This window comes from Nerophis ophidion, linkage group LG17 (genome assembly GCF_033978795.1).
Source record: "Nerophis ophidion isolate RoL-2023_Sa linkage group LG17, RoL_Noph_v1.0, whole genome shotgun sequence".
In the NCBI taxonomy this organism is placed as follows: domain Eukaryota; kingdom Metazoa; phylum Chordata; class Actinopteri; order Syngnathiformes; family Syngnathidae; genus Nerophis; species Nerophis ophidion.
In genome coordinates, this window is record NC_084627.1 from 5,676,688 (window position 1) to 5,701,344 (window position 24,657).

General features: G+C 38.6%; 2 protein-coding genes across 3 annotated transcripts in view; both read left to right on the forward strand.

The window, feature by feature from the left end:
* LOC133535842 (V-type proton ATPase 116 kDa subunit a 2-like) overlaps positions 1–7,173 on the forward strand; it is a 54,368-nt gene extending 47,195 nt beyond the window's left edge. For both annotated transcript variants that reach the window (XM_061875818.1, XM_061875817.1), the window contains exon 20: positions 6,441–7,173. In XM_061875818.1, coding sequence (XP_061731802.1) covers positions 6,441–6,543 — 103 coding nt within the window. In that variant the 3' untranslated portion in view covers positions 6,544–7,173. The remainder of the gene's footprint in view (positions 1–6,440) is intronic.
* Positions 7,174–9,882: 2,709 nt separating this feature from the next.
* Positions 9,883–23,380, forward strand: LOC133536639 (oxysterol-binding protein 2). Its single transcript, XM_061877259.1, has 3 exons — positions 9,883–10,289; positions 23,074–23,279; positions 23,370–23,380. Exons 1-3 carry the CDS (start codon positions 10,129–10,131, stop codon positions 23,378–23,380), a joined length of 378 nt encoding a protein of 125 aa, XP_061733243.1. The 5' UTR covers positions 9,883–10,128.
* The last annotated feature ends 1,277 nt before the right edge of the window (positions 23,381–24,657 follow it).

Genomic DNA, 24,657 nt, shown 5'->3' on the forward strand with positions numbered 1-24,657 from the left:
TGAATATACATGCATGTTTAACATATAGATTCCTATCTTTCATGAAGACAAGAATATAAGTTGGTGTATTACCTGATTCTGATGACTTGCATTGATTGGAATCAGACGTCCACGTTTTCAAATGGAGGAGAAAAAAAGTTCCTCTTTTCTGTCTAATACCACATGAAAGTCGTTGGTTTTTGGCATCTTATTTGTCCAGCTTCTATATTCGTTTTTATACACTTTACAAGAAATACATTGGCGGAAAACTCCGTAGCTTGCTAGCTTGTTCGAGCTGGCTTTGGGAGACTCTTATTTTGTTAGCGCAGGCGCGATGGAGCGGCACTTTTATTGTGAAGACAGGAACTGTGCGATCAGTCTTTAGGCTTTTGACGGGAAGTACGGGTGAAATAAAAAGTGTCTTTTTTCCTTTACACTTTTGATTGATTGATTGAAACTTTTATTATTAGATTGCACAGTACAGTACATATTCCCTACAATTGACCACTAAATGGTAACACCCCAATAAGTTTTTCAACGTTTATCAATTACTTAGTAAATGACCAAGTCGGGGTTATCTACCTCATATGTACATATACATACACACACAAATCATTTATACACACACATATCATATATATATATATACACATACATTTATATATACAGTATATCATTTATATTTATTTATTTTGCCGTTTTTGTTCACATGCTGAAGGTGTTTTAATGAATATACATGCATGTTTAACATATAGATTCCTATCTTTCATGAAGACAAGAATATAAGTTGGTGTATTACCTGATTCTGATGACTTGCATTGATTGGAATCAGACGTCCACGTTTTCAAATGGAGGAGAAAATAATTTCCTCTTTTCTGTCTAATAACACATGAAAGTCGTTGGTTTTTGGCATCTTATTTGTCCAGCTTCTGTATTCGTTTTGATACACTTTACAAGAAATATATTGGCGGCAAACTCCGTAGCTTGCTAGCTTGTTTGCGCTGGCTTTCGGAGACTCTTATTTTGTTAGCGCAGGCGCGATGGAGCGGCGCTTTTATTGTGAAGACAGGAACTGTGCGATCAGTCTTTAGGCTTTTGACGGGAAGTACGGTTGAAATAAAAAGTGTCTTTTTTCCTTTACACTTTTGATCGATTGATTGAAACTTTTATTAGTAGATTGCACAGTACAGTACATATTCCGTACAATTGACCACTAAATGGTAACACCCCAATAAGTTTTGTAACTTGTTCAAGTCAGGTCATGTGACCGCCTGGCTCTGTTTGATTGGTCCAACATCACCAGTGACTGCATATGATCGGTGAAACGCAGGCATGCGTGGATTCTACTTTGAAGCTCTGTCATTAACCAAAACAAATATTAATAGATCGATAAAAAAAGTAGCGAGTAGCGAGCTGAATGTAGATAAATGGAACGGAGTAAAAGTAGTGTTTCTTCTCTATAAATATACTCAAGTAAAAGTAAAAGTATGTTGCATAAAAACTACTCGTAGAAGTACAATTTAACCCAAAAGTTACTCAAGTAAATGTAACTGAGTAAATGTAGTGTGTTACTACCCACCTCTGGTAATATATGAATATACATGTGTATTGTTTGACTTTGAAAGACTTAAGCCTGACCACACGGTCCTGTCCGTTTGTAGCATTTAGTTTTAGTCTTTGTTTGTTGCTCGACTATTTTTTGCCCTTTTTATTACCTTTTTTGCCCACTCCCTCGTACCTTTGCTGGAACTACAGTAAAACCTTTGAAACCTGTGCCTGCATCCAAGAATGTCATTAGATTTTTTTTTTTTTAAAGTCCCACTAAAATTCTTGGGGATCCAAAAGGGCCCCACTCATAAAAGTGTTAAAAAAAAAGGTTGTAACCTTTTTTTTTTGGTTTTGTTTTGTTTTATTTTCAAATGCTTAAGTCTCCGGATCAACTTCAGGTCTATCTGTTGATGTAAAGTTTTTTTTTTTTAGTTTTTTTTTGGGGGGGGGGGTGTTATGTTCTATGCCCTTTTTGTCAAAGCCCAGGTTTTCTTGGCAAAAACAACACAACATATTTTTTTTGGGGGGGGGGTTATGTTCTATGCCCTTTTTGTCAAAGCCCAGGTTTTCTTGGCAAAAACAACACAACATATTTTTTTTGTTGTTATTTTTTTGGGGGGGAGAGTGTTATGTTCTATGCCCTTTTTGTCAAAGCCCAGGTTTTCTTGGCCAAAACAACACAACATATTTTTTTTTGGGGGGGGGGGGTGTTATGTTCTATGCCCTTTTTGTCAAAGCCCAGGTTTTCTTGGCAAAAACAACACAACATATTTTTTTTGTTGTTATTTTTTGGGGGGGGGGGTGTTATGTTCTATGCCCTTTTTGTCAAAGCCCAGGTTTTCTTGGCAAAAACAACACAACATATTTTTTTTGTTGTTATTTTTTTTGGGGGGAGGGTGTTATGTTCTATGCCCTTTTTGTCAAAGCCCAGGTTTTCTTGGCAAAAACAACACAACATATTTTTTTTGTTGTTATTTTTTTTTGGGGGGGGGGTGTTATGTTCTATGCCCTTTTTGTCAAAGCCCAGGTTTTCTTGGCAAAAACAACACATATTTTTTTTTGTTGTTATTTTTTTTTTGGGGGGGGGGGTGTTATGTTCTATGCCCTTTGCGTCAAAGCCCAGGTTTTCTTGGCAAAAACAACACAACATATTTTTTTTGTTATTTTTTTTTGGGGGGGGGGGGGGCAGTGTTATGTTCTATGCCCTTTTTGTCAAAGCCCAGGTTTTCTTGGCAAAAACAACACAACATATTTTTTTTTTTTTTTTTTGGGGGGGGGGGTGTTATGTTCTAGGCCCTTTTTGTCAAAGCCCAGGTTTTCTTGGCAAAAACAACACAACATATTTTTTTTGTTGTTATTTTTTTTTTGGGTGGGGGTGTTATGTTCTATGCCCTTTTTGTCAAAGCCCAGGTTTTCTTGGCAAATACAACACAACATATTTTTATTTTTTTGGGGGGGGGGGGGGGGGAGTGTTATGTTCTAGGCCCTTTTTGTCAAAGCCCAGGTTTTCTTGGCAAAAACAACACAACATATTTTTTTTGTTGTTATTTTTTTTTGGGTGGGGGTGTTATGTTCTATGCCCTTTTTGTCAAAGCCCAGGTTTTCTTGGCAAAAACAACACAACATATTTTTTTTGTTGTTATTTTTTTTGGGGGGGTGTTATGTTCTATGCCCTTTTTGTCAAAGCCCAGGTTTTCTTGGCAAAAACAACACAACATATTTTTTTTGTTGTTATTTTTTTGGGGGGGGGGGGAGTGTTATGTTCTAGGCCCTTTTTGTCAAAGCCCAGGTTTTCTTGGCAAAAACAACACAACATATTTTTTTTGTTGTTATTTTTTTTTGGGTGGGGGTGTTATGTTCTATGCCCTTTTTGTCAAAGCCCAGGTTTTCTTGGCAAAACAACACAACATATGCAATATTTTCCCCCAAAAAACTTTAATAATTGGAGTATTAAGTAGGTCAATAACTCATAACATTTTAATTTATTATTATTTATTGAACATGACAGTTAGTTGTTTTTTTTGGGGGGGGGGGGGGGGGGGGCATAGCTCGGTTGGTAGAGCGGCCGTGCCAGCAACTTGAGGGTTCCAGGTTCAATTCCCGCTTCCGCCATCCTAGTCACTGCCGTTGTGTCCTTGGGCAAGACACTTTACCCACCTGCTCCCAGTGCCACCCACACTGGTTTAAATGTAACTTAGATATTGGGTTTCACTATGGCTAAGGCTATGCAAAACAAAACTACAACTGAACTGGTGAGAAAGTAAAGAAAAAATAATGCTGGACGACAGCAAAGACTTACGGCGTGTGGAGCAGACGGCGTCCACAAAGTACGTCCGTACATGACATGTCGATCAATAATGTCCCCACAAAGAAGGATAAAAACAACTGAACCGGTCTAGAAAATACCAACAAAACAGGAAAAGCTACCAAATAGGAGCGCAAGACAATAACTAAAACATGACACGGGAAAACAGCAGGAAAGTCCAAAAAGGTCAAGGTGTGATGTGACAGGTGGCGACAGCTCGGTTGGTAGAGCGGCCGTGCCAGTAACTTGAGGGATGCAGGTTCGATTCCGCTTGCGCCATCCTAGTCACTGCCGTTGTGTCCTTGGGCAAGACACTTTACCACCTGCTCCCAGTGCCACCCACACTGGTTTAAATGTAACTTGGATTTTGGGTTTTACTATGTAAAGCGCTTTGAGTCACTAGAGAAAGCGCTATATAAATATAAATCACTTCACTTCACTGGATATATAATACATCAACAATATATTTTTTTTACATATGCTGCAAAAAAATATATATTTAACTGGTAGCTCAGTCACCAGAATTTTACAGTAAAAACTTTTAACTTTAATATAAATAAATGAAATAAATCTGTAAAATTCCTGCAAAAAGATGCCAGTTGTATTTTTTTTTTATCGTAAAATGTTGTTTTTTTTAATGTTTTTGTGTCTTACCGTATGTATGTGGCAAAAAAAAAAACAGTACCAAAATTGATTTTACTGTTAAAAAAACTTTTCAGTATAGCTCGGTTGGTGAGCGGCCGTGCCAGCAACTTGAGGGATGCAGGTTCGATTCCGCTTCCACCATCCTAGTCACTGCCGTTGTGTCCTTGGGCAAGACACTTTACCCACCTGCTCCAGTGCCACCCACACTGGTTTAAATGTAACTTGGATTTTGGGTTTTACTATGTAAAGCGCTTTGAGTCACTAGAGAAAAGCGCTATATAAATATCATTCACTTCACTTCACCATTAATGCCAAAATGGCACCACAGTTTTTTACAGTAAAAACAGTTTTTTTTCATTGTAGAAAAATGCTGTAAAAATCACAGTACTGTAACTTTGGAAAACATTGAAAATTGAAAAACTGGTGCTGTTGTTATGGTTAGGTTGATTGGCAACACTAAATTGGCCCCAGTGTGTGAATGTTGTCCGTCTATCTGTGTTGGCCCTGCGATGAGGTGGCGACTTGTCCAGGGTGTACCCCGCCTTCCGCCCGATTGTAGCTGAGATAGGCGCCAGCGCCCCCCGCGACCCCGAAAGGGAATAAGCGGTAGAAAATGGATGGATGGATGTTGTTATGGTTAAAAAAGGCAGCTCAGTGCCAAAATTTGACTGTAAAATTGCTTCTTTTTTTTTTTTTTTTTACAGGAACATTTTTTTTGTTTAATTTTACAGTAAAATTGTTTAATTTTACATTAAAATTCTGCCTTTTTTTTAAACCATAAAAACAGCAGTAGTTTTTCCATTTACAGTAACATACACTACATTTTTAGGTGACATTATTGCTATTTACCTTTTTTTTTTTTTTTTTTTTAGTTTAAAAAAAATCTACTAGTAAAATGCATTAAAAAAATGGTGTAATAATGACTGTAACTTTGGAAAACATTGAAAATTGAAAAGCTGGTGCTGTTGTTATGGTTAGGTTGATTGGCAACACTAAATTGGCCCCAGTGTGTGAATGTTGTCCGTCTATCTGTGTTGGCCCTGCGATGAGGTGGCGACTTGTCCAGGGTGTACCCCGCCTTCCGCCCGATTGTAGCTGAGATAGGCGCCAGCGCCCCCCGCGACCCCGAAAGGGAATAAGCGGTAGAAAATGGATGGATGGATGGATGTTGTTATGGTTAAAAAAGGCAGCTCAGGTGCCAAAATTTGACTGTAAAATTGCTTCTTTTTTTTTTTTTTTACAGGAAATTTTTTTTTGTTTAGTTTTACAGTAAAATTGTTTAATTTTACATTAAAATTCTGCCTTTTTTTTTAAACCTTAAAAACACCAGTAGTTTTTCCATTTACAGTAACATACACTACATTTTTAGGTGAAATTATTGCTATTTACCTTTTTTTTTTTTTTATTTTAGTTTTAAAAAAATCTACTAATAAAATGTATTAAAAAAATGGTGTAATAATAATATTCACTGTTAGAAGCGGCTAATTGGGGCCCAAATATGGGTTGTACTTGTATAGCGCTTTTCTACCTTCAAGGTACTCAAAGCGCTTTGACACTACTTCCACATTCACCCATTCACACACACATTCACACACTGATGGAGGGAGCTGCCATGCAAGGCGCCAACCAGCACCCATCAGGAGCAAGGGTGGAGTGTCTTGCTCAGGACACAACGGACGTGACGAGGTTGGTACTAGGTGGGATTTGAACCAGGGACCCTCGGGTTGCGCACGGCCACTCTCCCACTGCGCCACGCCGTCCCTATAAAAGTTATAAATATAACTGTAATGTGGCCCCCAGTGAATACCACTTTGACACCTCTGACATAACTCAACTGGAAGGCATTTTAAATTCCACAAATATCTTTAAAAAAATGCATTTTAATGTATTTTCCTTTTCTACAGTCAGTGAAAGCATCAGTTGTTTGATGTCCAATGTTGTGAGATGAAATGTCCGATTTCAGGGTGGAGTTTCAGAACAAATTCTACCACGGCACAGGCGTCAAGTTCGCGCCCTTCGACTTCTCCCTTTTGCCCTCGGTTTTCGAGCAAGACGGCCTCCTCTGAAGCGTCGAAATGCGGACAGACGGCGGGCCTTTTGACTTGGAAGGATGCTGCATACTGGGGACAATTCTCACTGTGAAGCCTCAAGACGATGAGAGGTCGCTCTCGTAGCAAAGTGTTTTTTGACCGTTACGAAAATAGAAGAAGAAAAAAATCCTTTCTGCTGTGCTGACCGCCTTACTTCTCCATCCAGCAAACCTGTGGGCGCACATCGGTGGGTTTCAAACTGCAGTTGAAGGCACACACGGGTGGGTTACAAACTTGCATTGTGCTGTGGAAACAACTTCTTAGCAGCACAATGCAAGTGAGCAAAGCATTCTGTCATGGTGCCATACTTATTTATTTCATAAATTGTCCGACAAACAGCAAAGAAGCACTTTTCATAAATGATTGTATTGTAAGGGACACCTTATTTATGATTGTGATGATGCCAAAATTCAAAAATTGTTCTGCTATTTGCTTATTATTATTAATAATTAATTATTTAAATGTGACCCTGTTCCTCTACTCTGCAGCCAAATGTGCTTATTGTATGTATTATTCATTGTGCTATTTATTTAAAAGAAAAACAACTCTGTAGTAGAGTCCAATATTTGACCATTTTTGATGTGTTGAATAAAGCTTTCGCAAGCATGCGTTTTGTTTTATTGGGGGCTCTTGACTTTTTTACATCTGAAATTTAACTTCATCGTTAACATTAAAGTGTATTTAATACAATCATTTACAATACATGTATGTGTTGATTAATCGTTGAAACGTAATGTTTTGGAAAATGCATGATTTTTATTTTATTTTATAAGCCTTTATAATATGCAACATTTATATACAATCAAGAAAAAATAATAAAACAACAGAAACAGTACAAAAAGCGCCAGGGGGTTGTAGACTCAATAAAGTAACTAAAATGGAAACAAATTTTATATATATATATGGTACTTTATTAATTCCTTCAGGAGAGTTCCCTCAGGAAAAAATTATATATATATACATATATATATGTATAATGTCTGCGATGAGGAGCGACTTGTCCAGGGTGTACACCGCCTTCCGCCCGATTGTAACTGAGATAGGCACCAGCGCGGGCCCCGCGACCCCAAAGGGAATAAGCGGTAGAAAAATGGATAGATATATATAATAATGAGTGTGTGTGTATGTATATATATATATATATATATATACACAGTCAAGAAATAGGTATTTGACCACCCTGCCATTTTGCAAGTTCTCCCACTTAGAAATCATGGAGGGGGCTGAAATTTTCACGGTAGGTGCATGTCCATTGTATGAGAGATAACCTCAAAAGAAAAATCCAGATTAGTATGTATATATACATTCATGCATCCCTTTTCTACCGCTTATTCCCTTTTGGGGTCGCAGGGGGCGCTGGCGCCTATCTCAGCTATATATATATATATATATACAAACACATATATATATACATATGTATGTATATATATATATATACAAACATATATGCATACATACGTAGTATATATATATATATATATATACATGTGCATTATATATACACATATATGTATGTATATATATGTGTATATGTATACATATTTGTATACATTCATATGTATATATATACACATTAACATATATATGTATTTGTGTGTATATATATATATATATATATATATATGTATGTGTGTATATATATGCTATCCATCCATCCATTTCCTACCGCTTATTCCCTTTTGGGGTCACGGGGGGCGCTGGCGCCTATCTCAGCTATATATATATATATATACATATATATATATATATATATATATATATATATATATATATATATATATGTATATATATATATATATATATATATATGTATATATATATATATGTATATATATATATATACATATGTATGTATATATATATGTGTATATATACACAAACACATATATATACATACATACGTAATATATATATGTGTGCAATATATATACACATATATATATGTGTATATGTATACATATTTGTATACATTCATATGTATATATATACACATTAACATATATATGTATTTGTGTGTATATATATATATGTATATATGTATGTGTGTATATATATGCTATCCATCCATCCATTTCCTACCGCTTATTCCCTTTTGGGGTCACGGGGGGCGCTGGCGCCTATCTCAGCTATATATATATATATACATATATATATATATATATATATATATATGTATATATATATATATATATATATGTATATATATATATATATATATGTATATATATATATATATATATACATATGTATGTATATATATATGTGTATATATACACAAACACATATATATACATACATACGTAATATATATATGTGTGCAATATATATACACATATATATATGTGTATATGTATACATATTTGTGTACATTCATATGTATATATATACATTAACATATATATGTATTTGTGTGTATATATATATATATGTGTGTATATATTTATATATATGTGTGTATATATATGCACATGTGTATATATATATATGTATGTATATATGTATGTGTGTATATATATGTGTGTGTATATACATATATATATATATACACACACACATATATATAAATGTGTATGTATACACACACACACACACACATATATATATATATATATATATATATATATATATACATATATGTGTATATATATATATGTATATATATATTTATATATGTGTATGTGTATATATATATTGCGTGTGTGTGTGTGTAACAAAATGTAAAACCATAGGCTCACACAAGTTCCGTAAATAATCCAAGTTTGGAACACAGCATCATACCTTTCACGGCTTTTTGGTTGTTAAAAGTAGAAATTATTTTAAAGTAGAGTTCTAATTCTTTTTTTAAAGGTACAAAAAACAGGTCGGGTATTGAAAAAGTGAAATTTATGAATATAAAACTCAGCAAATAGTTTATAATGAGGTTGCAAAGGTAAATTTACTTTTCTTTTTTTTTTCCCATAGAAAATGCATGATACTTTGAGGTTTTCGCATGCATAATATTGACCCCAAAAGGGACAAGCGGTAAGAAATGGATGGAATATTGTAATTTCCCATTGACCGCGCCTGTGTCGTATTCCGACTCAACTGTCGCAAAAACAAACCTCTGAACATTTCAATGACAATTAAATTCAACGCTTTTTTTTTTCTTTTTTTTTTTTTAACTAAAAAAGTTAAAAGTACACAACAAGGCGCGGTGTAAACTGAATTTGAGGATATTATTTTATCATTGCCAAAACAATTCTCAATTTCCAACTTAATTCCTATATTTTTTGGTTTATGCTTTTTAATTAAAAGTCGTGACTCATCAGTAAAAACCCGCCAAACGCCACCAGCTTCATTATCAAAATGCCTCGTCTAAAAAAGTCGAAAGGAAAACACGGTTCCGTTTTATTTAAATGTTATATTTAATTGTTTCGTCCTTGCCGACATCAGGGCGGAGGTATACTCCCTCCCGGGGGAGATAGGTCCGGGTCCAGCGGTTAGCATCCGCTTAGCTTAGCCGCGCAGCTGTGGTCCTCCGGAGCGAGTAAAGCGGCGGTTATCTCGCCCCGCAGCCCGGACATGGACGAGTTAGTGAGGCGTCTGCCCTCGCCGACTCTCCCGGGGATGCACCTGCCGTGTCCGGACACCCACAAAGGCTGGCTCTTTAAATGGACCAACTACCTGAAGGGCTACCAGCGCCGGTGGTTCGTCCTCAGCAACGGCCTGCTGTCCTACTACAGGTTTTTGTTTCATACTTTTATTAGTAAATTGCAGAGTTCAGTACATATTCCGTACAACTGACCACTAAATGGTAACACCCCAATAAGTTTTTCAACTTGTTTAAGTCGGGGTCCACGTTAATCAATTCATGGTACAAATATATACTATCAGCATAATACATCCATCCTTTTTTCTACCGCTTATTCCCTTTTGGGGTCGCGGGGGGCGCTGGCGCCTATCTCAGCTACAATCGGGCGGAAGGCAGGGTACACCCTGGACAAGTCGCCACCTCATCGCAGGGCCAACACAGACAGACAACACTCACATTCATAATACAGTCATCACACAAGTTAATCATCATAGTATGTACATTGAATTATTTACATTATTTACAATCTGGGGGGTGGGATGAGGAGCTTTGGTTGATATCAGAACTTCAGTCATCAACAATTGCATCAGCAGAGAAATGGACATTGAAACAGTGTAGGTCAGGGGCAGAGGTGGGTAGAGTAACCAGAAATTGTACTCAAGTAAGAGTACTGTTACTTAAGATATTTATTACTCAAGTAAAAGTAAGGAGTAGTCACCCAAATATTTACTTGAGTAAAAGTAAAAAGTATGTTGTGAAAAAACTACTCAAGTACTGAGTAACTGATGAGTAACCTGTTTGTTTAATGATTCCAGCAACAAATAATGCACAAAAACATAAAAATAGCAACGAGCAAATTCAGAGCCAGGAATATCTCTTAAGCAACTAAAACAATATTATATATCAAATAATAATACATTAAAATAAAAAATAAGGCAAATTGAGCCACAATAACTTAACAGCACCATAGGCTCAGTAGGCATTCATTGATTGATTGATACTTTTATTAGTAGATTGCACAGTACAGTACATATTCCGTACAATTGACCACTAAATGGTAACACCCCAATAAGTTTTTCAACGTTAATCAATTACTTAATAAATGACCAAGTTGAGGTGATCTACCTCATATATATACATACACACATATCATATATATATATATATATATATATATATATATATATATATATATATATATATATATATACATACATACATACACACACATACCTTTATATATACAGTATATACTTTATATTTATTTATTTTGCCGTTTTTGTTCACATGTTAAAAGGTATTTTAATGAATATACATGCATGTTTAACATATAGATTCCTATCTTTCATGAAGACAAGAATATAAGTTGGTGTATTACCTGATTCTGATGACTTGCATTGATTGGAATCAGACAGTATAGTGCTGATAACGTCCCGGTTTTCAAATGGAGGAGAAAAAAAGTTCCTCCTTCCTGTCTAATACATCATTAAAGTCGTTGGTTTTTGGCATCTTATTTGTCCAGCTCCCATATTAGTTTTTATACACTTTACAAAAAATACATTGGCGGCAAACTCCGTAGCTTGCTAGCTTGTTTGCGCTGGCTTTTGGAGACTCTTATTTTGTTAGCGCAGGCGCGATGGAGCGGCACTTTTATTGTGAAGACAGGAACTGTGCGATCAGTCTTTAGGCTTTTGACGGGAAGTACGGTTGAAATAAAAAGGGTCTTTTTTCCTTTACTCTTTTGATTGATTGAAACTTTTATTAGTAGATTGCACAGTACAGTACATATTCCGTACAATTGACCACTAAATGGTAACACCTCAATAAGTTCTTCAACATGTCGTGTTCTACGTGGTACGATCACGTGACCGCCTGGCTCTGTTTGATTGGTCCAACGTCACCAGTGACTGCATTTGATTGGTGAAACGCAGGCATGCGTAGATCTTACTTTGAATGCGTGTCTGACAAAATCAAAACAAACAAAGCGTGCATTAACAGATCGATTAAAAAAAAGTAGCGAGTAGCGACCTGATTGTAGATAAATGGAGCGGAGTAAAAGTAGCGTTTCTTCTCTATAAATATACTCAAGTAAAAGTATGTTGCATAAAAACTACTCTTAGAAGTACAATTTATCCCAAAAGTTACTCAAGTAGATGTAACGGAGTAAATGTAGCGCGATACTACCCACCTCTGGTCAGGGGTCGGGAACCTTTTTGGCTGAGAGAGCCAAGAATCCGAATATTTTCAAATGTATTTCCCTAAGAGCCATATAGATTTTTTTTCAACACTGAACACAACTAAACGCGTGCATTTTTAAGTAAGACCAACATTACTAGAGTATAATAGGTCTCTTATTCTTTGTAATAACATTGATATTCTGAACCTAACTGTGGAAGGGCGTGGCCTGCGGGCCTGCAGCGAAGCAGGGTGTGCCATAACCGGCCTCGAAATCATTGACAGGTGCGAAGACAACCCACCTTGGCCTTGTTATCTAATCACCTGTCGCTCTATTATAAGCAGCAGCCAGGAGGAGAGACGGGGTTGGAGCTGGAGCCAGAGTGCGAGCGAGAACGAAAGCGAAAAAGACAATTGCTGGGAAGCAACTGAGAGACTTAGTCCATCCATCCATCCATCCATCCATCCATCTTCTTCCGCTTATCCGAGGTCAGGTCGCGGGGGCAGCAGCCTAAGCAGGGAAGCCCAGACTTCCCTTTCCCCAGCCACTTTGTCTAGCTCTTCCCGGGGGATCCCGAGGTGTTCCCAGGCCAGCCGGGAGACATAGTCTTCCCAACGTGTCCTGGGTCTTCCCCGTGGCCTCCTACCGGTTGGACGTGCCCTAAACACATCCTGACCAGATGCCCGAACCACCTCATCTGGCTCCTCTCGATGTGGAGGAGCAGCGGCTTTACTTTGAGTTCCTCCCGGATGGCAGAGCTTCTCACCCTATCTCTAAGGGAGAGACCCAAACTCATTTCGGCCGCTTGTACCCGTGATCTTATCCTTTCGGTCATGACCCAAAGCTCATGACCATAGGTGAGGATGGGAACGTAGATCGACCGGTAAATTGAGAGCTTTGCCTTCCGGCTCAGCTCCTTTTTCACCACAACAGATCGGTACAACGTCCGCATTACTGGAGAGAGACTTATTGAAAAATAAAAAAATATCGTAACCCTGAAACAGGCTTTCATGTTGGTGCTTGGTGGTCTGAAGAACTCCCAGGAGGGCAAGCCCTAAAAAAATAATGGTAGAAAAAAGGATGGATGGATTCAAATGCATGAGCATGTTTAATATTTTGAACGTTATTTCTAACATTTTGATTACAGTTGGAATTAGTCATTACTTATTGTGTTAAGCAGTGTTAGCTCAGATTTATCCGAGAGCCAGATGCAGTCATCAAAAGAGCCACATTTGGCTCTAGAACCATAGGTTCCCTACCCATGGTGTAGGTCTTACTTAGTAGGATATGTACAGTGAGCAGAGAACTTAGTGAGTTCAGATAGCATAAGCGCAAGCAAATACATTAGAAGTACATTTGATTATTTACAATAGGTTATTTATAATCCGGGGAGATGGGATGTGAATGGAGGAGGGTATTAGTAAAGTGTTGAAGTTGCCTGGAGGTGTTGTTTTAGAGCGGGTTTGAAGGAGGATAGAGATGCACTTACTTTTACACCTGTTGGGAGTGCATTCCACATTGATGTGGCATAGAAAGAGAATGATTTAGGACCTTTGTTTGATCGGAATCTGGGTTTAACGTGGTTTGTGGAGCTCCCCCTGGTGTTGTGGTTAGGGCGGTCATTTACGTTAAAGGGGAACATTATCAGCAGACCTACGTAAGTGTCAATATATACCTTGATGGTGCAGAAAAAAGACCATCTATTTTTTTAACCGATTTCCGAACTAAATGGGTGAATTTTGGCGAATTAAACGCCTTTCTGTTTATCGGGCTGGAGGCGATGACATCAGAATGTGACGTCGCCGAGGTAACACACCCACCATTTTCATTTTCAACACATTACAAACACCGGGTCTCAGCTCTGTTATTTTCCGTTTTTTTTTTACTATTTTTGGGAACCTTGGAGACATGCCTCTACGGTGTGTTGTCGGAGGGTGTAACAACACTAACAGGGAGGGATTCAAGTTGCACCACTGGCAAGAAATCTCCCGCCAGACCCCTATTGAATGCCAGTGTCTTCACATTTGACCGGCGATGCTAAGGCAGACATGGCACAGAGATGTATGGATAACCTGCAAATGCATTTGCAACGATAGTCAACAAAATCACAAAGGTGAGTTTTGTTGATGTTGACTGCCAGCTAATCGATGCTAACATGCTACGCTAATCGATGCTAACATGCTATTTACCGGCGGTGCTAAAGCAGACATGGCACAGAGATGTATGGATAACCTGCAAATGCATTTGCAACGATAGTCAACGAAATCACAAAGGTGAGTTTTGTTGATGTTGACTGCCAGCTAATCGATGCTAACATGCTACGCTAATCGATGCTGACATGCTATTTACCGGCGGTGCTAAAGCAGACATGGCACAGAGATGTATGGATAACCTGCAGATGCATTTGCAACGATAGTCAACGAAATCACAAAGGTGAGTTTTGTTGATGTTGACTGCCAGCTAATCGATGCTAACATGCTACGCTAATCGATGCTAACATGCTATTTACCGGCGGTGCTAAAGCAGACATGGCACAGAGATGTATGGATAACCTGCAGATGCATTTGCAACTATATTATGTTTCCTTCCACCCACTTCTAATGCGAAACAAACACTTACCAATCGAAGGATTTAAGTTGCTCCAGTGTCAAAAGATGCGAAAGTCCTGATCGTTTGGTCCGCACATTTTACCGGCGATGCTAACACAGCTATTCGGCCATGCTATGGTTATGAGTAGCGTCAATAGCTATTCGCTCAATAGCTTCAGTTTCTTCTTCAATATTTTCATACTCCAACCATCTGTTTCAATACATGCGTAATCTGTTGAATCGCTTAAGTCGCTGAAATCCGAGTTTGAATCCGAGCTAATGTCGCTATATCTTGCTGTGGTATTCCCATTGTTTGTTTACATTGGCAGCACTGTGTGACGTCACAGGGAAATGGCCAGTGTCTTCGCAGAGAGCCGAAAATAAGGCACTTTAAAGCTTTATTTAGGGATATTCCGAGACCGGTAAAATTTTGAAAAAAACTTCAAAAAATACAACAAGCCACTGGGAACTGATTTTTATTGTTTTTAACCCTTTTGAAATTGTGATAATGTTCCCCTTTAAAGAAGTAGTTTGACATGTATTTCGGTATCAGGGAGGTGTAGCGGATTTTATAGACTAGGCCAGGGGTCGGCAACATTTACCACTCAAAGAGCCATTTCGACCCTTTTCCCAAAATGAGGAAGACAATGGGAGCCGCAACTATTCTCGCCAATATCTGCTGGTGGTCACCCAGATGACAAGAATAAGGGCGTGCTATGAAGCCATTGCCTTAAACACCTTCTACAACATGTACAAACTGCTTGCAAGTCCAGCAACATGTTGTGAGAGGCTTCCGCAGATGCACGCACACGACTGGAAGGCATACTGGGTGACACAGAGTACACTGACGGTTGTGATATAAACAACTTTAACACTCTTACTAATATGCGCCACATTGTGAACCCACACAAAAGAAGAATGACAAACACATTTCAGGAGAAAATCCTCACAGTAACACAACAAATACCCAGACTCCTTTGCATCCATGACACTTCCTGAGTATGTTATACACCCCGCGAGCACCAAACCCCGCCCACCTCAACCACGCAGGGAGCTGGGGGTGGGAGGTTTTGGTGCTAGCGGGGGTGTATAACGTAGCCCGGAAGAGTTAGGGATACATGGGAGCCCCGCCACCCGGCAGAGGAAACTCATTTGGGCCGCTTGTACCCGTGATCTTGTCCTTTCGGTCATGACGATAGATGAGGATGGATTGAGAGCTTTGCCTTCCGGCTCAGCTTCTTCTTGGAGTTGAGCATATGTCAGCATGTGGCCCCACTTTTAACTATTTTTCAAACGCTTATTGCAAACGCTTATTTACAGTAAGTCATTAATTTGACTTAGTCATAATTTTGTCTTAGTAAGTCGATATTTACTAAGTCAAAATAATGACACTTAGTATCTCAGATAACTAGGCCTGTTTTGTTTTTACTTTATGGAAAAAAAATATAGAATTATATATCGTATATTGTCACTCAGCACACGAAGCGGAAAACATGGCCAAAAATTGTAGGCTTCTTCACGCGACAAAGCTGGCCTACTTCACCACAGTCTGTTGTCTATTGCCCTCCCCCAGGCTATGGTGAGATGGAAACGAGATAGTGGCGACAGGCCAAATTTAACTGTCCCTTCCCCGTCCGTCCGCCTGTCTTGGGCGGCGCCCCCTACCCCTGGAGAGACACCACCACTAACAACACTGAATTGTGTGTTGTTGTTGAGTGTCGGTGCTGTCTAGAGCTCGGCAGAGTAACTGTGTAGTACTCTTCCATATCAGTAGGTGGCAGCCGGTAGCTAATTGCTTTGTAGATGTTGGAAACAGCGGGAGACAGTGTGCAGGTAAAAAGGAGGTGGGCGGGGTGTGTATTGTAGTGTCCCGGAAAGGTTAGTACTGCAAGGGGTTCTGGGCATTTGTTCTGTTGTGTTACGATGCGGATGTTCTCCCGAAATGTGTTGGTCATTCTTGTTTGGTGTGGGTTCACAGTGTGGCACATATTTGTAACAGTGTTAGAGTCGATTGTAGCGTCCCAGAAGAGTTAGTGCTACAAGGGATTCTGGGTATTTGTTCTATTGTGTTTATGTTGTGTTACGGTGCAGATGTATTTTTATATCCTTTAGTCCTACAAAGAGGAACTATTAACTGTTGACCTGAGCGAAAGAGCTGGAATTCACTGCGTACAAATTGATTTAGTGCAGACCGGTTTCTCAAGGACAAACTACCAAACCATGACACCAGGGAGAAGGACAGAATGGGTTCAATATATGTCCCATAAAAGGGTGACAACATGGTTCTATCTATGTGGAGACGTGACAGTTTCCTCAGGCAATGAAGACGTTGGTGTCCATTTGTGGTTCATCTCGAAGGTCAGCTTTGAGTCCATGACCGAGCCGAGGTACTTTTAGCTGTCCCACACAGTCTACAGGCTGACCTTTTGATGACTGCGGGAGGTTTGGCATTGGTGTGGCTTCTAAAATCAATAATCATGTCCTCGGTTTTAGTTATGTTGAGCTGTAAAAAGGATTCCGAGTACCAATTGACAAATTCAGTAACAACGAGACCATGGCTGGACATCAATTAATTAGTAGCGTTATCTGTGGAGGTGCAGAATAGGAACATAATAAGGAAGTAGTTTAAATATTGTATTGATATTGTTAAACTACTGTAATTAAATAGAAATTTGTGCAGTTAATAGGCCTAATAGGTATCAATTGATCTCACCCATTCAGAGGTGTCAAAGCTTGCCTGTGTATCGGCTGGGGACATCTCTGCGCTGCTGATCCGCCTCCGCTTGGGATGGTTTCCTGCTGGCTCCGCTGTGAACGGGACTCTTGCTGCTGTGTTGGATCCGCTTTGGACTGGACTCTCACGACTGTGTTGGATCCATTATGGATTGAACTTTCACAGTATCATGTTAGACCCGCTCGACATCCATTGCTTTCCTCTTCTCCAAGGTTCTCATAGTCATCATTGTCACCGACGTCCCACTGGGTCATTATTGTCACCGATGTCCCACTGGGTGTGAGTTTTCCTTGCCCTTATGTGGGCACATATTTGTAAAAGTGTTAAAGTTGTAGCGGGGGGTGTATATTGTAGCGTCCCGGAAGAGTTAGTGCTGCAAGGGATTCTGGGTATTTGTTCTGGTGTGTTTATGTTGTGTTACGGTGCAGATGTATTTTTATATCCTTTAGTCCTACAAAGAGGAACTATTAACTATTATGGAACTATTATGGATTGAACTTTCACAGTATCATGTTAGACCCGCTCGACATCCATTGCTTTCCTCCTCTCCAAGGTTCTCATAGTCATTATTGTCACCGACGTCCCACTGGGTGTGAGTTTTCCTTGCCCTTATGTGGGCCTACCGAGGATGTCGTAGTGGGTTGTGCAGCCCTTTGAGACACTAGTGATTTAGGGCTATATAAGTAAACATTGATTGATTGATTGATTTTCACTGAGGGCCACATCGCAGTTGTGTTTGGCCCCAGAGGGCCGCTTCTAACAGTGAATACTATTATTACACCATTTTTTAATGCATTTTATTGGTAGATTTTTTAAAACTTAAAATGTGAAAAAACATGGTAAATTGCAATAATTTCACCTCAAAAGGTAGTGTATATTGCTGTAAATGGAAGAACATTACTGCTGTTTTTATGGTTAAAAAAAGTTTTACTATAAAATTGCAGTTTTTATTTACAGTAAACAAAAAAATTTAAATTTTACAGTAAAATTCTGGCAACTGAGCTGCCAGATTTTGTTTTTTACCGCAAGTAAACAACTGTAGATTTTTCAGTGTATTACTGTAAATGCCAAAACGGCACCGCAGTTTATTACGGTAAAAAAAGGACAGTTTTTTTCATTTAAAAAAAGCTGTAAATTTCACAATTTTACAATAACATCTATTGCTACTTTTACATTGCACAATTTGACGGATAACTTGCTTTGAAATCATTATTAGTCTTTATTTTAATTTTAAAAATGGTTTGAATATTTCATAATATATTTTTGCATTATTAGCCAATATTTAGGTTAAAATAATTTTCGAATACACGGACCCACATTGCAGTTATGTTTTGGCCCCAGAGGGCCGCTTCTAACAGTGAATACTTGTATTATCACACCATTTTTGTAAGGCATTTTATTAGTACATTTTTTAAAACAAAATATGAAGAAAAAAAAGGTAAGTTGCAACAATTTCACCTCAAAATTTAGTGTATAATACATTAAATGGAAGAACAGTACTGCTGCTTTTATGATTAAAAAAAAGGCAGCTCAGTTGCCAGAATTTTACTGTAAAATATATATATATATTTTTTTTTAATTAAAATTAAAAATACTGCAATTTTTCAGTAAAATTTTGGCAAGTGAGCTGCTATTTTGTTTGGTTTTATTTTACCGCAAATAAACAACTGTAGATTTTTCTGTGTTTTACTGTAACTGCCATAACTGCACCGCAGTTCATTACAGTGAAAAAATTACTGTTTTTTTCGTTAAAAAAAGCTGTAAATTTCACAATGTTACCATGACATCTATTGCTACTTTTACATTGCACAATTTGATGCATAATTTGCTTTGAAATCATTATTATTAGTATTTATTTCTGTTTAAAAATGGTTTGAATATTTGATAATACATTTTTGCATAATTAGACAATATTTAAGTTAACAATTTGCGAATACACGGAGCCACATTGCAGTTATGTTTGGCCCCAGAGGGCCACTTGTAACAGTGAATACTATTATTACACCATTTTTTTACTGCATTTTATTAGTACATTTTTTTGAATACTAAAATGTTAAAAAAAAATGGTAAGTTGCAATAATTTCACCTCAAAATGTAGTGTATATTACTGTAAATGGAGGAACAGTACTGCTGTTTTTATGGTAAAAAAAAAAAGGCAGGTCAGTTGCTAAGAATTTTACTGTAAATTTAAAAACATTTTGTTTTCTGTAAATAAAACACTGCAATTTTACAGTGAAATTTCGGCATCTGAGCTTCCAGTTAGTTTTTTTGTTTTTTTCCCGCAAATAAACAACTGTAAATTTTTCTGTGTTTTAATGTAAATGCCAAAACGGCACCGCATTTTATTACAGTAAAAAAGTACAGTTTTTTTAATTGAAAAAAAAAATTCTGTAAATTTCACAATGTTACCATGACATCTATTGCTACTTTTACATTGCTGAATTTGAAATCATTATTATTGGTATTTATTTCTATTTATAAAATGGTTTGAATGTCTGATAATATATTTTTGCATAATTAGACAATAGACAATAATAACAGTACTAATGTTTTTATGGTTGAAAAAAAAGTTTTACTGTAAAATTGCAGTTTTTTTATCTACAGTAAACAAAAAAAAATTTAAATTTTACAGTAAAATTCTGGCACCTGAGCTGCCAGTTTGTTGTTGTTTTTTTACTGCAAATTAACAACTTTAGATTTTTCGGTGTATTACTGTAAATGCCAAAAAACGGCACTGCAGTTTATTACAGTAAAAAAGTACAGTTTAAAAATAAAAATGCTGTAAAGTTCACAATTTTACCATGACATCTATTGCTACATTTATATTGCACAATTTGATGGATAACTTGCTTTGAAATCATTATTAGTCTTTATTTCTATTTAAACAATGGTTTGAATGTTTGCTAATATATTTTTGCACAATTAGACAATAGACAATAATAACAGTACTGCTGTTTTTATGGTAAAAAAAAGTTTTACTGTAAAATTGCATTTGTTTTAATCTACAGTAAACAAAAAAAATGTAAATTTTATAGTAAAATTCTGGCACCTGAGCTGCCAGTTTGTTGTTGTTGTTTTTTTACTGCAAATTAACAACTTTAGATTTTTCGGTGTATTACTGTAAATGCCAAAAAACGGCACTGCAGTTTATTACAGTAAAAAAGTACAGTTTAAAGAAAAAAAAATGCTGTAAATTTCACAATTTTACCATGACATCTATTGCTACATTTATATTGCAAAATTTGATGGATAACTTGCTTTGAAATCATTATTATTAGTCTTTATTTCTATTTAAACAATGGTTTGAATGTTTGATAATATATTTTTGCAAAATTAGACAATATTTAAGTTAACATAATTTGCGACTACACGGAGCACATGTTTTTTTTTTCTCCTGAAATAGTGAAGTGAAGTGAATTATATTTATATAGCGCTTTTTCTCTAGTGACCCAAAGCGCTTTACATAGTAAAACCCAAAATCTAAGTTACATTTAAAGCAGTGTGGGTGGCACTGGGAGCAGGTGGGTAAAGTGTCTTGCCCAAGGACACAACGGCAGAGACTAGGATGTTGGAAGCGGGAATCGAACCTGCAACCCTCAAATTGCTGGCACGGGCTCTCTACCAACCGATCTAAACCGCCCCGGTTTAGCTCGGTTATTTAATAGTTTTGAGTAATCACAGTGAAAAGTTAAATAAAATTCTACTAAATATATTTGAGATCCGAAAGGTTCCCCCACTCATAAAGTGATGCATTTTTATTAGTTGTTTTTTTATAGAAAGAAAGAATACATTTAGTGAGAAAAGTTACAGTAGTTTTTGAATTTATATTATTTCTTGGCTTTCGAGGACCAAATAAAATGACATGGCGGGCCACATCTGGCCCCCGGGCCCTTGAGTTTGACACCTGTGCACGAATTTAATAGGAACAGCATAAATAAATGAATTTTTCAACAATATTCTAGCGGTATTGAGATTAGATTAGATTAGATAGTACTTTATTTATTCCGTCAGGAAAATTACAATTTTCAGCACAATCCCATTCAAGATCAGACAAACATTACAGGGAGACAGAACAGGATCGCTGACGGGTCTGCCGGCTTCCAGCGCCCCTTACAAAAAAAAGATGAGATACAGGTAAACAAGGGGGGGAGAAAAAAATAGAAGATTAAAATAAAATAAAAAAAAATCAGTCTTAGCCTGGGCCCTGGAGAGGGGGTGCAGACTGAGGCCAAGGGGAAAAAACAACAACTCATAGCCATAGTACACATCCCTCTTCCATGTGTGTAAGAGTCAAACATCTAAGAACACATAGGACATTAAAGACATTAAAGTAGCAGATACAACCAGACACTTCTACATACAGCTCAATCAATCAATCAATCAATGTTTACTTATATAACCCTAAATCACTAGTGTCTCAAAGGGCTGCACAAACCACCACGACATCCTCGGTAGGCCCACATAAGGGCAAGGAAAACTCACACCCAGTGGGACGTCGGTGACAATGATGACTATGAGAACCTTGGAGAGGAGGAAAGCAATGGATGTCGAGCGGGTCTAACATGATACTGTGAAAGTTCAATCCACAATGGATCCAACACAGTCGCGAGAGTCCAGTCCAAAGCGGATTCAACACAGTAAAAGAAACATATCCACTGTGGTGGCCTCTGCGGTGTTCCACGCCATCGTCCGCTGGGGTGGAGGGAGGATGGCCAGAGACAGGAGCAGACCCAACAAAGCAACCAAGACAGTCCGCATGGATGAGCGAGGATACGTCCAAGGTGACTGAGGTGTCCGACACCTGCTCACCCAGCCAAGACACCGCGAAGCCTCTCCGTCCCAGCGCTCAGTGCCAGCTCCGCAGCTCTGTCCCCTCATCCGCATCTCCTCCAGTCCCTCCAAACCGACTCTGGTGTGGCAGAGACCCAGCAGCTGGTCTCCATGGCCAAAAGGCTCCCGGGAGGCAGATCCAGAAGTCCACAAAAAAAGCACCACAGAGGTCACGAAAAGTGCCACCCCTTGTCACACAGTCCCAAAGGGTCCCGGACCAAAAGGCAAAAAAATATAATAAGACATGAAAACAAGAAGGAAACACAAAAGGATGACACAAGAGCACAGAGCTCCTGCCTACAGCAGCCACTACAGCAGCGCCATCTTGGGGGAAAAAAAAGATACACTTGTAAATATTCACTGTGATTAAATGTATACATATTATATCAAACTCTTTAGTTTCAGTAAGTTTCCAGAATGGCATATTTAATAGTATCTAATTAATATTAATATCACAAAGATTTTTATTTAAATCTTTATTCAACAGCCCTAGTGTTTGTGTTTTCATTCAAAAAAGACTACTAAAAGGTGTGTACAGATAAGGTAGTGTAATAAAGCGTGTAAATTTAATATTGCACTCAAAACTCTGGTGTTGTTGTTGTTGCAGAACGCAGGCAGAGATGGCGCACACCTGTCGAGGCACCATCCCCATGGCGGCCGCCCACATCGAGCTGGGCGACACCTGCCACTTGATGATAACAAGCGCGGGACGCAGCTACCACCTGAAGACCACCTCTGAGGGGGAGTGTCAGCGCTGGGCGTCGGCCTTGCAGCAGGCCAAGGCCAATGCCACCGCCTTGATTCAGCACTCGGGTAAGCGCCGGCGATTACCGTATTTTTCGGGTCGGATATGAATAATTCGGAATTGCAGTGTTTACATTGACGTGTAAAAATCCGATACAGGTCACATATGAGCAAAACAATTAGAGTTGACCTGCAGTGTGAACAAGGCCCAAATGTATGATAATTAGGGGTGTAACGGTACGTGTCTTCGTATTGAACTGTTTCGGTACGGGGGTTTCGGTTCGGTTCGGAGGTGTACCGAACGAGTTTCCACACGGACATATTAAGTAGCGTACTGCATGCTGTGTAAACAATGCACAACACACGGCATGCTAGCAGTGACCGGGCTACGATAGACTGACCATACGTCCCCTTTCCACCGGATATGTCCTCTTTTGCGGGGCTGTCCGGGTGGAGTTCCTTAAATGCCTCAAATGTCCTGCATTTTAAGGTAGGGTTGCGTGTATTTTCAATGTACGTTCAGGGTTAAGAAGGGGTTTGTGCAGCCCTTTGAGACACTAGTGATTTAGGGCTATATAAGTAAACATTGATTGATTGATTGATGGTTAAAAACAAAACAAATTGTGCAGGCAGCAGCATTCGTGAGGGAGGGGCAGAGACAGAAAGAGCATGTTTCGCCAGGCTCTGCTTTTTACCCATTGATTAATCAGATAAAAATTTTTATTATCTATAGCAGGGGTGTCAAAAATGTGCCCCGGAAGCCATTCGCGGCCCCCTGCTAATGTTTTAAAGGCCCACGGCACGTTCTAAAAATACTATTAAAATAAACAAAAGTGAAACAAAAAAAGCTGTTCTGTTCATAACTTTTATGGACAGAATTTCTAGGCGCAGTCAAGGCGTTGAGGGGTTCCGGTTTGGTGACCGCGGGATTAGGTCTCTGCTTTTTGCAGATGATGTGGTCCTGATGGCTTCATCTGGCCGGGATCTTCAGCTCTCACTGGATCGGTTCGCAGCCGAGTGTGAAGCGACCGGAATGCGAATCAGCACCTCCAAATCAGAGTCCATGGTTCTCGCCCGGAAAAGGGTGGAGTGCCATCTCCGGGTTGGGGAGGAGACCCTGCCCCAAGTGGAGGAGTTCAAGTACCTAGGAGTCTTGTTCATGAGTGAGGGAAGAGTGGATCGTGAGATCGACAGGCGGATCGGTGCGGCGTCTTCAGTAATGCGGACGTTGTATCGATCCGTTGTGGTGAAGAAGGAGCTGAGCCGGAAGGCAAAGCTCTCAATTTACCGGTCGATCTACGTTCCCATCCTCACCTATGGTCATGAGCTTTGGGTCATGACCGAAAGGATAAGATCACGGGTACAAGCGGCCGAAATGAGTTTCCTCCGCCGTGTGGCGGGTCTCTCCCTTAGAGATAGGGTGAGAAGCTCTGCCATCCGGGAGGAA

Excerpts from the sequence above, each read along its gene's own strand:
- LOC133536639 (XM_061877259.1), top strand. The coding sequence starts at position 10,129 with ATGGACGAGTTAGTGAGGCGTCTGCCCTCGCCGACTCTCCCGGGGATG. Across the intron at positions 10,290-23,073 it reads GGCCTGCTGTCCTACTACAG|AACGCAGGCAGAGATGGCGC; the intron begins GTTTTTGTTTCA and ends TTGTTGTTGCAG.